Source organism: Garra rufa, chromosome 11 (assembly GCF_049309525.1).
Source record: "Garra rufa chromosome 11, GarRuf1.0, whole genome shotgun sequence".
In the NCBI taxonomy this organism is placed as follows: domain Eukaryota; kingdom Metazoa; phylum Chordata; class Actinopteri; order Cypriniformes; family Cyprinidae; genus Garra; species Garra rufa.
This window is the reverse complement of record NC_133371.1, coordinates 677,949-690,636: the sequence shown is the minus strand read 5'-3', so window position 1 is coordinate 690,636 and position 12,688 is coordinate 677,949. Positions and strand designations below refer to the sequence as shown.

The window sequence follows — 12,688 nt, the reverse complement described above, 5'->3', positions numbered from 1 at the left end:
GCACTATTAAATTTATGTGTGTGTGTGTGTGTGTGTGTGTGTGTGTGTGTGTGTGTGTGTGTGTGTGTGTGTGTGTGTGTGTGTGAGAGAGAGAGTATGCACCATAAAGCTAAATAAGCTTTTAGTTTCTGTATGGTTTGTTAGGATCTGACAATATTTGGCGAAGATACAACTATTTGAAAATCTGGAATCTGTGGGTTCCAAAAAATCTAAATATTGAGATAATTGCCTTTAAAGTTGTCCAAATGAAGTACTGCATAGTACTAATCAAAAATTAAGTTTTGATATATTTACGATTGGAAATTTACCAAATATCTTCATGGAACATGATCTTTACTTAATATCCTAATGATATTTGGCATAAAAGAAAAATTGATAATTTTGACCCATACAATGTATTGTTGGCTATTGTTACCAATATACCCATGCTACTTAAGACTGGTGTTGTGGTTCAGGGTATAATTAAATAGACAGTGAATGGATTAACTCTATTTTTATGTATTTATTTTTATTTACATACTTGTTTTGTATTGACCTTTAATCAGACATTGAACTCAAAGATACATGGCGTTTGCGTTCTATAACTAATTTATACATGCTGTACTGTAACAGACAAATTTCAAAATGATGACATCCTAAATGTCATTCTTACCCACCACAGTATCTGATATTCCTCCTGCCAAGAAGAATGCTGCAACGGAACAACAACAATAATTGCTTGGACATGGCCCATAGGGAGCTACTGCATGAATGCCGAAGAACCAATGTCTCATTCACCAGTGCCCTTGAGTTTGGAGCCATACCCCTGATTAAAGGCCTGAGAGCATGGGCTGTGAGCGGCGGCTACTCTAAAGCCAGGAGAAAGGCTGCTAATGGACTGCGGGCACAGAGCACATGCCAACAGCCTCCTGAAACCAGGGTGGGGCAAAGAAGCTGGTCAGGTCAGGTCAGCAGTGGCTATGGGCACACGCTGGACAGCACAATAAGTGCAACGAGAACTCCAGGGGTCAGGCCAGGTGGTCTTGGTGCTCTTGTAACTGTGGCCACTTTGAAAGGCACCGAGGGGGGTGGCAGGCAGACTCAGACACGCTGTCTGTTTCTCAAGGCCCAAGGAAGGGGCAGCTACATCTGTGCTGTTGGAAACCGCGGGACTGGGGCGAGAGTCACGGGTCCACGGACTCACACTGTCATTCTTGAGGGGACGAAGGAAGAGCATAAATGTTCCTCTAAAGGGCCAAAGGTGAGCCAGGATGGGATAGACGACGGTGGACTGTTCAAGGCCAAGCCCAGGGCCATACGAAAATGGAGGAAGTGTGGAAAAACAACAGCCTCAGTGGAGAAAAGAGCAGCGTCTCACGGCAAAGGGGATCAAAAAAATGCGCAACCAGTGAACGTAACACCAGATGACACAGTAACACAATGCCAGGAGGGTAGCAGCGCTACCTATGCAAGTCAGGATGACTTAGAGTCGGGCAAAGACGAAGGGGCTCATTCCTCCATATCTGTAAAAACTGACTCACCCGAGAACACGGATCCACAAACCTGCTGCTCTTCTGCCAAACCATGTGCCAAACCAGATGAGCAGGTTGAAGCTGGGATGAGTATTAATCAATCCGATAACTGTTCTGAAAAAGAATTTAGTTGTGCCAACGGTGATGCACAAGGAGACACAGTGGTTAGTAAATGTGACCTTGATGCAAATGACCACCAGAACATTATTGCTGATGTGCCAAATCTAGGGTCATCTGTAGCATCTGAGACTAACTTTGATAGTCTAGAAATCAAATTGACCACAACAAACTGTAATACTGAGCCAAGCATAGGTCATTCTCCCTCTGAAGTCCCTATCAACAATTGGAACAATCAAGAATCCAGATCAGAGGAGCGCATATTAGAACGTGAGAATCTAAACTCGCTGAAGTCCAGTGATTTTACAACAGAGACAGATGGGACTCCAGACACGAAGAATAGAGTTGTGCCAGAGAGCCGCACTTCAGTGGGTGTTGAATGTAGCACAACAGAAAAGAAGCGGAGGCTGTCCATGTGCTCACCTCAGCATTGGGAGGAATTAATCACAGAGCATGGAGAACTTGAAGTTCAGCAGTCTGACAAATCCTCTTCACGAGGCTTTAGTGCACCAACAGCCAATATAACTGTAACCACTATTCACTCCCTGCCTAATCCTGCCCCTACCACCACCGCAGCCATAGCAACAGCCATCCCAGCGTTAAGCAAGGGGGAGGTGGGGGCTAGAGGTGGAGACTTGCTGCCTCTGGTGAACTCAAAGTTGCTATCAGAGCCGGCAAGAGTTGACGACAAGGACAAGGTGGCCGCTGACGAGGGGTCTCTTGATGTGGGCGGGGAGGAGGAGGATGAGTTTGGGGCTTTCATGCAGGCAGGTGGAGAGCAGCTGTGGACGGAAGGGTTCAGTGAGGTCCAACAGTTGGCTTCTGGAGAGGATTACAATTGTGGTAAGTACACTGTCTTGAAAGTAGCAGGGTAATGAATACATTTTGTCACATAAGTCGGAAGGTACAGTAAGCAGTAAGTTCTCTTCTAAAGCTGGAACCTGGCTTTGTTTGGGTTTGAGTGAGGAGATAAACATGCAGTCCCAATGTACTAAATAGTCTGTCTGGACTGACCTGGATTCCTGCAGACCCCCTCGCTTCCCCCGACCTCATGTGAAGATATTAATTATTTAAAGCACTGCTTGGAATTTCATCCCCCCATAACCCCCCCCCCCCTCTCTCTCCCAACCACTCACTCCCCTTGCTGCTGTGTTCCAGCCTAAGGCAGGAGGCAGCATTAAAAAGACATGCAAACACAAGGCCAATGGGACAAGAGGAGAGGCCAACCTTCACTATGCCAAAGGCAGCATGTCTAGAGGGAATGGCTTGATCAAAATAGAAGACAAAAACGTCATTGTTTATTCATCTAGTACATCCAACTATAATTTTTGGTCAAAAATAAATAAAACGCGTTTTATGGATTTAATTCCATTTTTGCCAGCCATTGTGTAATATTAATCCGCAGGGATTAATCCTGTTCTCTAAAAAGGTGAAAACCAGTTGATTCAGGTAGTGAGCTTAAACAGGTTTAACCTACTTTTATAGAGTCTTTAATTTTGCAATCATGTCACACAAGTAGTTTTACATGTTTACTGTTTTCCAGTTACATTTCTTCTAAATTACAATTTTCGCAACACTGTTAAAGTTAAAGCGATACTTCACCCAAAAATGTCACCCTCATGTCGTTCCAAACCTGTAAGACCTTTGTTCATCTTCAGAACTCAGATTAAGATTTATTTATTTTTTAAATCCAATAGCTTTGTTCCAAAAAGCTTTGTTTTCTTTTTGCACAATATTCTCGTAGCTTCGTAACATTAAGGTTACTAGACTATTTTATCAATGTCCTTACTACCTTTCTGAGCTTTGAATGTGGTTGTTGCATTGCTGTATATGCAGGGTCAGAAACCTCTCAGATTTAATATAAAATATCTTCATTTCTGAAGATGAACAAATGTCTTACATGATTGGAATGATCATCTAAGACATGATCCACAGCTGTGTTTAACTGCCTGCTGTTCTTCAGAAAAATCCTTAAGGTCCCACAAATTCTTTAGTTTTTCAGCATTTTGTGTATTTGAACCCTGTATTTGAACCCCAACAATGATTGTATGATTTTGAGATCCATCTTTCCACATTGAGGACAACTGAGTGACTTTGTCATTGTTGGAAAGGGTTCAAATACACCAAAATGCTGAAAAACCAAAGAATTTATGGGACTTGAAGGATTTTTCTGAAGAACAGTGGCCAGTTTAACTGTTCAGGACAAACAAGAGACTCATGAACAGCTATCATTAAAAAGAAAAAGAAAAACAGCTGTGAATCATTCAGGTAACAACACAGTATGAGGAATCAAGTGTATGTCATTTTTATAAATTCAGCTGTTTCTTTCTCTTGGGGACTTTAAACGTCTTTTACGTGAAATATCTTATTTAGGTCAGTACTAAATAAAAAATAACATGCATTTTGTATGATCTCTATTATTTTGATAAAATAATTAACATTTTGCAGATTCTGCAAGGTGTATGTAAACTTTTGACTTAATAATGTAGCACCCACACCAAACTATACAGTATTAACAAAAGCCGGTGTTATATGAAACACATTTTTCTCGAAGCATCCAAGCTATTTTAGCTTGCTTCAACAAGCCTTTGAGCTTTTTTCATCACATCACAAGTGTAAAGCTGTACCCGGTAAGCTTCTGAGCAAGTTTACTACGTCAAAAAATGCATATTTATGAACTAGTTAATTAATTTACAGTGTTCCGAGGTAATAAGAAGAAGGCACACATAAATAATTCTTCATTAATTAATAATCAGGCCCAGTAATCATAATTTGTGTGAAAAGGAAGTTAGTGGTGATTTACGGCTCTGGTGAATTGAACGTATAGTTAAGTTTTTTAAACTGCGCAAAAATGTAGAGGCATGTTTTTCTACTGAGCCTATGTTGTGCCTTTCCACCATGGTCTATAAATAGCACATTTAACATTCCCCCCAGTGTATAAAAACTGAACTGAAATGTGGTTAAACACTTTCACCGCTTGTCAGTTATTGCACATGTTCTAAAGCAGTGTTTCTCAACTCCAGTCCTCGGGACCCACTGCTCTGCACATTTTGTATGTTTCTGAGTCTGACACACTCAGTTCAGTTCATGAATCTTTCTACTAATGAGCTGATGATCAAAATCAGGTGCCTTAAATGAGGAAGACATACAAAATGTGCAGAGCAGTGGGTCCCGAGGACTGGAGTTGAGAAACACTGTTCTAAAGTGTGTGAAACCTTTCTACCACAGAAAGCAGAACATCTTTCCAATAACATAGCGCCTACTGGTCTTATAAACAGTTTTTGTATGAGAGCCTTGAAAATGAAACGTATAAGACTTGCATAACCTTTATTTTCTCTCAGAGGAACACACAAGTTCTGCTGATGCAAATGAACCTGCATCCTGGGCATCTGATTGGACAGCAGTCCAGTCATTCCAGCAGTCAGAGAGCACATGGACTGCCTTCGGCCAGGAGACTGTGGACCAGAAGATAGTGCCTGGTGGTCAGTGGTGGCCTTCTACTGAAAAGCCAAACCTTCCCCTCTCTCCTCTCCATAATGTGGTAAAGGTTTATCCTCTGTTATAAGAATTATGTTTTGAAATAAACATTTTGATCACTGTTGATGCTCTGATAATTAGTGATCCTTACTGGATATGTGTGTTTGTGTAGTCAAATGTGTTTCTAGAGGCCTTTCCCTCAGAAAAGTCCCCCTGTGAAAATCCTGAAAACATTCCTACTCTAAAGCAGCTTCTGCAAGGACCAGCTGAAAACAGCAATACAGGGGAGCACAAGTATGTTGCATCATTTGTAGTTGGCCTGCATTAATTATGACTTATTATTACTTTTATTTATAGAACATGTTTATTTAAAGACATACTTGAGGTGTTTCAAGCTGTTCCTGAAACCTTCCAGTGAACCCACGTTTTGGATGCCTCCCTTATTTATCACAGCTGAATTAACTTAGCTAATAAGGAAAACATCCAAAATGTGCAGTGCTCCAGGAATGGTTTGAAAACTCCTGATTTATATTAATCTTCTATTGCCACCTTGTGGTGATAGGAAATACTGCAGCATTTTATCCCATAAAGCACAAAGGGCTGACTGTTTTGCATGAAATTCTGTATTTCATCCTCCATCCTGACGGAAAATGTAAAAACAAATCTTCCTTTGATAATTTAATGAACAATAATAGTATTTGTTTTTCTTGTTACATGCTATACAATTTGGGGTTAATCATTTTGCTTTGGCCCAAAGGAAGCAGAGCTTACTTGATGGCCTCCAGGATCTTGACCGGATGATTGGTGTGAAATATAAGAGGGCAGAGTCTTTGTCCTGTAAACTTCTCCTTCAGTCACTGCATTTGGAACGTCCCAGCTCTGTGAGTTTGCTGTAATGAAATAGGAAACCAATGCAATGATATACTGTGCCTTGCGAAAGTATTCATACCCCTTTTTTCACATTTGTTATGTTGCTGCCTTATGTTTAACTGTTTTGAAATTAAATTTTTTCCACATCAATCTACACTCCATTCACCATAATGACAAAGCAAAATCAGAATCGTCACAGCTTCATAAATTTATTAAAAATAAAAACTGAAGAACATTGCATAAGTATTTACTTCAGTTTTTATAACTCAGTACTTAGCTGAGGCACCTTTACAGCCTCAAGTCTTTTTGTTATGATGCAACAAGATTTGCACATCTGCATTTGGCAATTATCTGCCATTCTTCTCCTCATCTCTTCACCTCTCAAGCTCTGTCAGCTTGGATGAGGTCTGGCAGACATTTTCAGGTTTCTCCAGAAATGTTTGATTGGGTTCAAGCCCAGGCTCTGCCTGGGACACTCAAGGACATTCACAGAGTTGTCTATAAGCCACTTTTGCTGTGTGCTAAGGGTCATTGTCCTGTTGGAAGGTGTGCCTTCTGCCCAGTCTGAGGTTCTGAATGCTCTGGATTGGGTTTTCGTTAAGGCTATCTCAATATTTTGGTGCATTGAGCTTTTACTTCTACTCTGACGAGTCCCTTAGTCTCTGGTGCTGAAAACAGTCCCACAGCATGAGGCTGCCACCAGCACACTTTACTTTTGGGATGGTACTTTGTAGGTGATGACCAGTGCCTGGTTTCCTTCAAACATGATGCTTGGAATTGACATTCATCAGACCAGAGAATCTTCCAAGTCTGTTTTAATGTGTCTTCCCTGCTGAAAACAAAGGGAAAACCAGCCTAGGCTGGTTGGCTGGTCTTAGCTGGTTTAAGCTGGATGTAGCTGGTTTTAGCTGGTCTCCCATCCTGGTCAGGCTGGTTTTAGCCCAGACAGGGTTTCCGCGGGGTCTTAAAAAGTCTTAAAAAGTCTAAAATTTAAAAATCTAAATTTTAGGCCTTAAAAAGTCTTAAATTCGCTGTTCTAGGTCTTAAATAATTTTACACAGGTCTTATTTTTCGGATGTCCATGTAACGCTACCTCTAATGCTCTAATGCTCATTCTCTTTTTGTTGTTTTCGTGGTGTTGTAGTTCTTTATTTCACAATTCCAAATATAATTTGCTGTATTTAAACTACAAATGAGACCAGCATGCAATAGCCAATCAGCTTTCTGTTATTGGCGCGAGTCTCTCTCGGATTGTACCGCAGAAGTAAAATGGATTTAACTTTTTAGCTATGGGGAAGTGCAAGTTTAGCGATACTTAGCTTGAAAAAACTGAATATAGGGCTTGGCTAAGGCCAGTTGCTAACAACTGTAACGTTAGATTTTTTTTTTCTCCCTCTGTGGAAGTTACTGCGTCTTCAGAATCGCAGTAGCAGAATACAGGTCAAACTACCTTTTTCTGTATATAATGTTATCAATAATAATAAGAAATATAGGTCGAGCTAGCTGACTGCCAGCCTTCGAAATAAGTTACTTTTAAAATGTTTTTTTACTTGCCCGACCGAACAAACCGCCTGATTAAAACTGAAGCAACAAAAACAACTACGTTAGCGAAGCATCGAAAGGCAAGAAAGATTCATATTTTAAAACATTCAACGTAAACAGAAATTGATAATGGATAGTGTATTTCTGGTCTATTTGTGACACTTTAAAACAAATGAATGTAACAGCACTCTAAAGAAACACACTGAGGTAAATTTAAAATGTATAGTTTATTTATAACATGATATAGTTCAGTAATATACCAAGTGAGCTTTTTGCTGAAAATTCTCACAATTACAAATGTTACATTAATTTTAGCTCAATAAAAAAGTAGTTAGTCAAGTAGTTACTTACATATTAGACAATATGCAACATTAGCAGAAGCATTCTCCTAGCAACGTTTTGCTATGATTCAGCGTTTTGCTCGAATCAGTTGAAATAACTCGCTCATGAAGTGACTTACCGCCACCTGCTGGTAATTTAGTGTGTTTAAAAGTATGCCTCCACATCCAACATTTCTAATGTATATATTTATAAATCAATAAATGTATTTAAAACATTAATCTCACTTTTAATTTTGCAGTGTAAATTATGTAATCTCACTGCTAACAGCCATTTAGAATTTATTGATAAATTCATAAAATAAATTTCAAAGGTAATGCATACATTTCAAAAGCTTAAAAAAGGCCTTTATAAAGGTAAACCAAATATGCAGATTTAAGATGTAAAAGCTAATAGAGCACTGATGAAAATATTGCTTCAGAATTTTTTTTTTTTTTACATCAGATATTTCTAGTGGTACACTTATGGGGATTTTTTGTGTGGAATAGTATCTGCTGATATGAAAAGTTTACTGTATATCGTAGTAATAAATTTAATTTATTACAGCCATGAAATTGTTTACTTTTTACATTAAACACATTAAATATTACATATATGCATGTAATATAATATCTATTTCCATTACAGGTTTCGGTCTTAAATTTCATATTAGGTGGTATTAAAAAGGTCTTAAAAAGTCTTAAATTTCACTTGTTCATATCTGCAGAAACCCTGCCAGATGCGTGGAGTGTTGCAGTGATGTTTAGGGTGACCATATTTTAGTTTTCAAAATAGAGGACATAGGAATGGGGGGGAGGGGTGTCCTAGTTTTGGTATTAAAATATGTCATTTCCATACCAAAACATATTTTACAGTCACAGTTATGCAGATTGATCATAAACACACCCTTACAAAAAACTAATACGTACCACAGTTTTATCACAGGTAGAATGCTAAATTTTTCAATACAAGAATTTGTATAGAAAATAGAATAGAATTAGAAAAGAATATAGAATTAGAGTGACCATCAGGTCCAATCTAGCCAAAGCCCTTCTCCATCAATTGCTCAGTTTGGCCAGGAGGCCAGCTCTAGGAAGAGTCCTGGTTGTTTCAAACTTCTTCCGTTAAGGATAACAGAAACTACATACTTCTGTGAACCTTCAATGCAGCAGAATTTTTTCTGAGCTCTTCCCCAGATGTGTGGCTTGATGCAATCCTCTATTTTCTTTTACCTCAGGGTTTTTTGCTCTGATATGCATTTTCAGTTGTTAGACATTTTGTTGAGAAATGTATGCTACTCCAAATCATACCCATACAATATGAATGCCCCTGAGCTAAATTTTCTTAACTGTCCCAGATAAGGTTGTGAATACTTATGCAATTTAATCATTTTAATTGTTTTTTATTTTTAATAAATTTGCAAAGATGTTAAAACCCTGTTTTTCTGCTTTGCCATTATGGTCTATGGACTGTAGATTGATGTAGGGGGAAAAGTAAGTTAAAGCATGGGTATGAATACTTTTGCAAGGCACTGTAAAGTAAAAATGATTTGCTACATCAAACAATTGTACTATTATATTTAAAATAGCAAATGTATTTATATACAGTACATTTACCATAAATAGAGCTTGATACTTGAAACACCAGTGAAGTGTATGTTTTTAATAACCAATCATCCTCTTTTATCTCAGGAATGTGCGACAGTTCGACTGAAGACCAGTGCCAGATTTTCTCCAAATCTCCCAACCTCCAACCAGCAGTTAGCTGCAAATGCTAAGAGGAGACTGTCATATGACTTCAACAGAAATGTCATGACCTAGTCTCTATATTCACCGAAACCTATGCTTCCTTAAAACAGGAAATACAGGGCAGAGGAATAATCCCTGGATTGACTTCTATTCAATATTTATTTAAAGTGTATTTCTTCTTTTAGTGTCTGTTCTCACTCACTGTCTGGTAGACTATGTTTCTCATTCAGCTGTGTATCGAGACACACAAGACCCCTGACCTTTTAACCAAATATATGTTTTTCGGTATTTCAGAAATTTGGGGTTAATCATACTGAAATGTCAAGTTAAAAAACCCTTTGGCAAAGGTGTAAGGAATGAGTCTGGTTACTGGACCCACCTTACTGACAGATGAAAATATGTCAGTATGCATTTGTATATGACTTTTAATTATTGCTATGGATTTTATTGTTAGAATAAGATTGGTTTTCAGGAGCCATAGCATACCGGTTAGTGCACATTTTCACAGGGATGTAGATTCAAATCTGGCCTGTCACATTGCTTTCTACTGTCACACATGATAATGGAAAAGAAACATAAAATTAATAAAAACAATTATTTATTGTTTAGGGGGAATAAGATTGATTATCTTCTCCCCAAAAGCTCTCCTTTGTCTGAAAACTATCAAAAGCAAGCAAATTTCCACAAAATGTATTTTCATACACCACCTCACAGATAAATCCATTTTCTTGTTTCCATGTCTTTTTTTCCCTGTGCTTGAAGTACTAAATATGACACTGTATTGTGCCATTTTTAACTCCTAACGAATAGAGACCATATTTTCAGAAGTGTTTTAAAATGAATGTTAACATTTTAAATTGAACCTGTACGCTTGTTTGTTGATTGGTGTAATTAAAACATCTTTGAAAGACTAATTGAAGTGGACAACTGAGGGATCAACTATTTAACGTTTCATAAGAGACCGAAGCAGAAGTGCTAAAAGCTCATATGATTTATGAGAACAAAAAAACTTCAGGCACATTTCCACTATCTGCATAAATCTTCACAATATTTTCAATATTCCACAATAAATGTGCATAAGCTTTATTTAGTTCCAGTTAATGCTATTAAAACGCTTCAAAAAGACATTAAGAGGAAACTTTGGCAATGAATTGGTTAACTTTGACTACTGAGTGAATTGGCTGCTTGTTTACTAAGATAACAGTACACTGTCTCCAGCTGTTCACACTGCTGTCCTCACACACCCTCATCATAAGTGTGTATGGCAGTGAGGACTGTTTACTTAGAGCGGACAATGTGAAGAGAAAAGCAATAAACTGTTTTGACAGAGACTGCAGCTATTTCTATCCCCTCAGCGACATGTGACTCTCTCGCTCACTGCATCTTCACAACAGACTCCATCACGAGTTTGGGTTTTTTTCTGTTATTTTGTATTTCACCAGAAAACTATAAAGTGAGGGGACACAACATACGACTATTCTGACCATTTTTTTAATCAATCAAAACAAAGTGTAATATACACAGTATGCACATGAACCCAAATCTGCATCAATACATACAGTGTGGGACATAAATAAACATAGTTTTACAGTGTAAAACTATAGTAAAATAAAGGTATTGTGACTTTTTTCCCCTCAGAGTTATAACTTATATTTCACAATTCAGACTTTTTATATTATTTAAACTTGCAATTCTGAGAAAAAGTCTAATTTGTGAAATATAAAACTGAGATAGAAAGCAATTAATTTTTTATTAATTTTTTTATTCCATAATGAAAAAAATGTGTATTCAGAATAGCGAGGAAAATTATGAGTTAATAGTAAATTCTGAGCTTGAATTGGGAATTTATCACACAAGTCTGTGTTTACATCTCACAACAAGAAACAAAGTCTGAACTGTAAGATAAAAAGTCACAATTACCTTTATTTTATTTTAATTGTGTGGTGGAAACATGCTACACTATATACACTATGGTGGATCCCACACTCTATGTGGAACAAAAATAACTTTATCTAAAAGCCTGAAGTGACTGGAGCCTTCATCTCATGTGAGTTTACGTCATTTGTGATAATATTTCAGTCCCCTAGAGTTTCTAAAGCGGGGGTTTCCAAAAAATAATTGTTCAAAGCTTTTCTCAATACTTTGGTTTGCGCATTATAATGAATACAAATAATTATTGCATTTTAATATTTTTTGGCATAAACAATGTATATATATATCCTAAACCAACCATTTTGTCATGTCCCTGCAGGCACTTCACTGAGTTTGTACTTAGAAACGTATTATTTATTTTTATTTTTTTGGCAATTATGTACGCATTTATTTGTGTTCCTTTCTTGTAAAGAATATCTTTCTAAAAAAACGCAAGATATTTGATAAAAACAGACTTTAAAGTTACGTCCCTCAGTCTGAACTCAACCCTGTCACACTAACCATTCCACGCCTGTAATAATTTAGACTCTGCTCATATGTGGCATTATTTTCCAGAAATTACATCATTCAGAGCTCTTTAATAGTGATGTAGAAAATGGTTAGTAGCATCGCACTTTTTATTCATATTTTTGAGGCATATTATACTCAGGGAGGATTGTGTCAAGTTGAACGACTCAACCCCGACACATAAAACTGAGATGGAAAATTATTATTTTAGACAGAGCTAAACAAGATGAGCATTTGAGGTTAAAAAGTATATAAATTGTAAAATTTATTAGAAAATAACAGATAGCTTTGCTAGATAAGACCCTTCTTTCCTTGGCTTTGATTGTTTAGAGCCATTTGAAGCTGCATTTTGGAAGTTCAAACTCAGGGCACCATAGAAGTCCATTATTTGGAGAGAAATCCTGACATGTTTTCCTCAAAAAACATAATTTCCTTACGACAGAAGAAAGAAAGACATGAACATCTCAGATGACAAGGGGGTGAGTACATTATCTGTACATTTTTGTTCTGAAAGTGAACTACTCCTTCAAAAAGTAAAGGTGCTTCACGATGCCATAGAAGCAACTTTTTTGTTTAAATGGTTCCATAAAGAACCTTTAACATCTGAAGAATCTTTCTGTTTAACAAAATGTTCTTTGTGGTGAAAGAAGGTTCTTCGGATTATAA

General features: G+C 37.5%; 1 protein-coding gene across 1 annotated transcript; it reads left to right on the top strand.

Moving 5' to 3' along the window:
* The first annotated feature begins 665 nt into the window (after window positions 1–665).
* On the top strand, window positions 666–10,914 carry LOC141345677 (uncharacterized). The gene is made up of 5 exons (XM_073850565.1): window positions 666–2,471; window positions 4,970–5,169; window positions 5,278–5,399; window positions 5,863–5,986; window positions 9,527–10,914. The coding sequence occupies exons 1-5, from the start codon at window positions 689–691 to the stop codon at window positions 9,653–9,655; spliced, it is 2,358 nt and encodes a 785-aa protein (XP_073706666.1). The 5' UTR covers window positions 666–688; the 3' UTR covers window positions 9,656–10,914.
* Window positions 10,915–12,688: the final 1,774 nt, after the last annotated feature.

Excerpts from the sequence above, each read along its gene's own strand:
- LOC141345677 (XM_073850565.1), top strand. The coding sequence starts at position 689 with ATGCTGCAACGGAACAACAACAATAATTGCTTGGACATGGCCCATAGG. Across the intron at positions 2,472-4,969 it reads TGGAGAGGATTACAATTGTG|AGGAACACACAAGTTCTGCT; the intron begins GTAAGTACACTG and ends ATTTTCTCTCAG. Across the intron at positions 5,170-5,277 it reads TCTCTCCTCTCCATAATGTG|TCAAATGTGTTTCTAGAGGC; the intron begins GTAAAGGTTTAT and ends GTGTTTGTGTAG.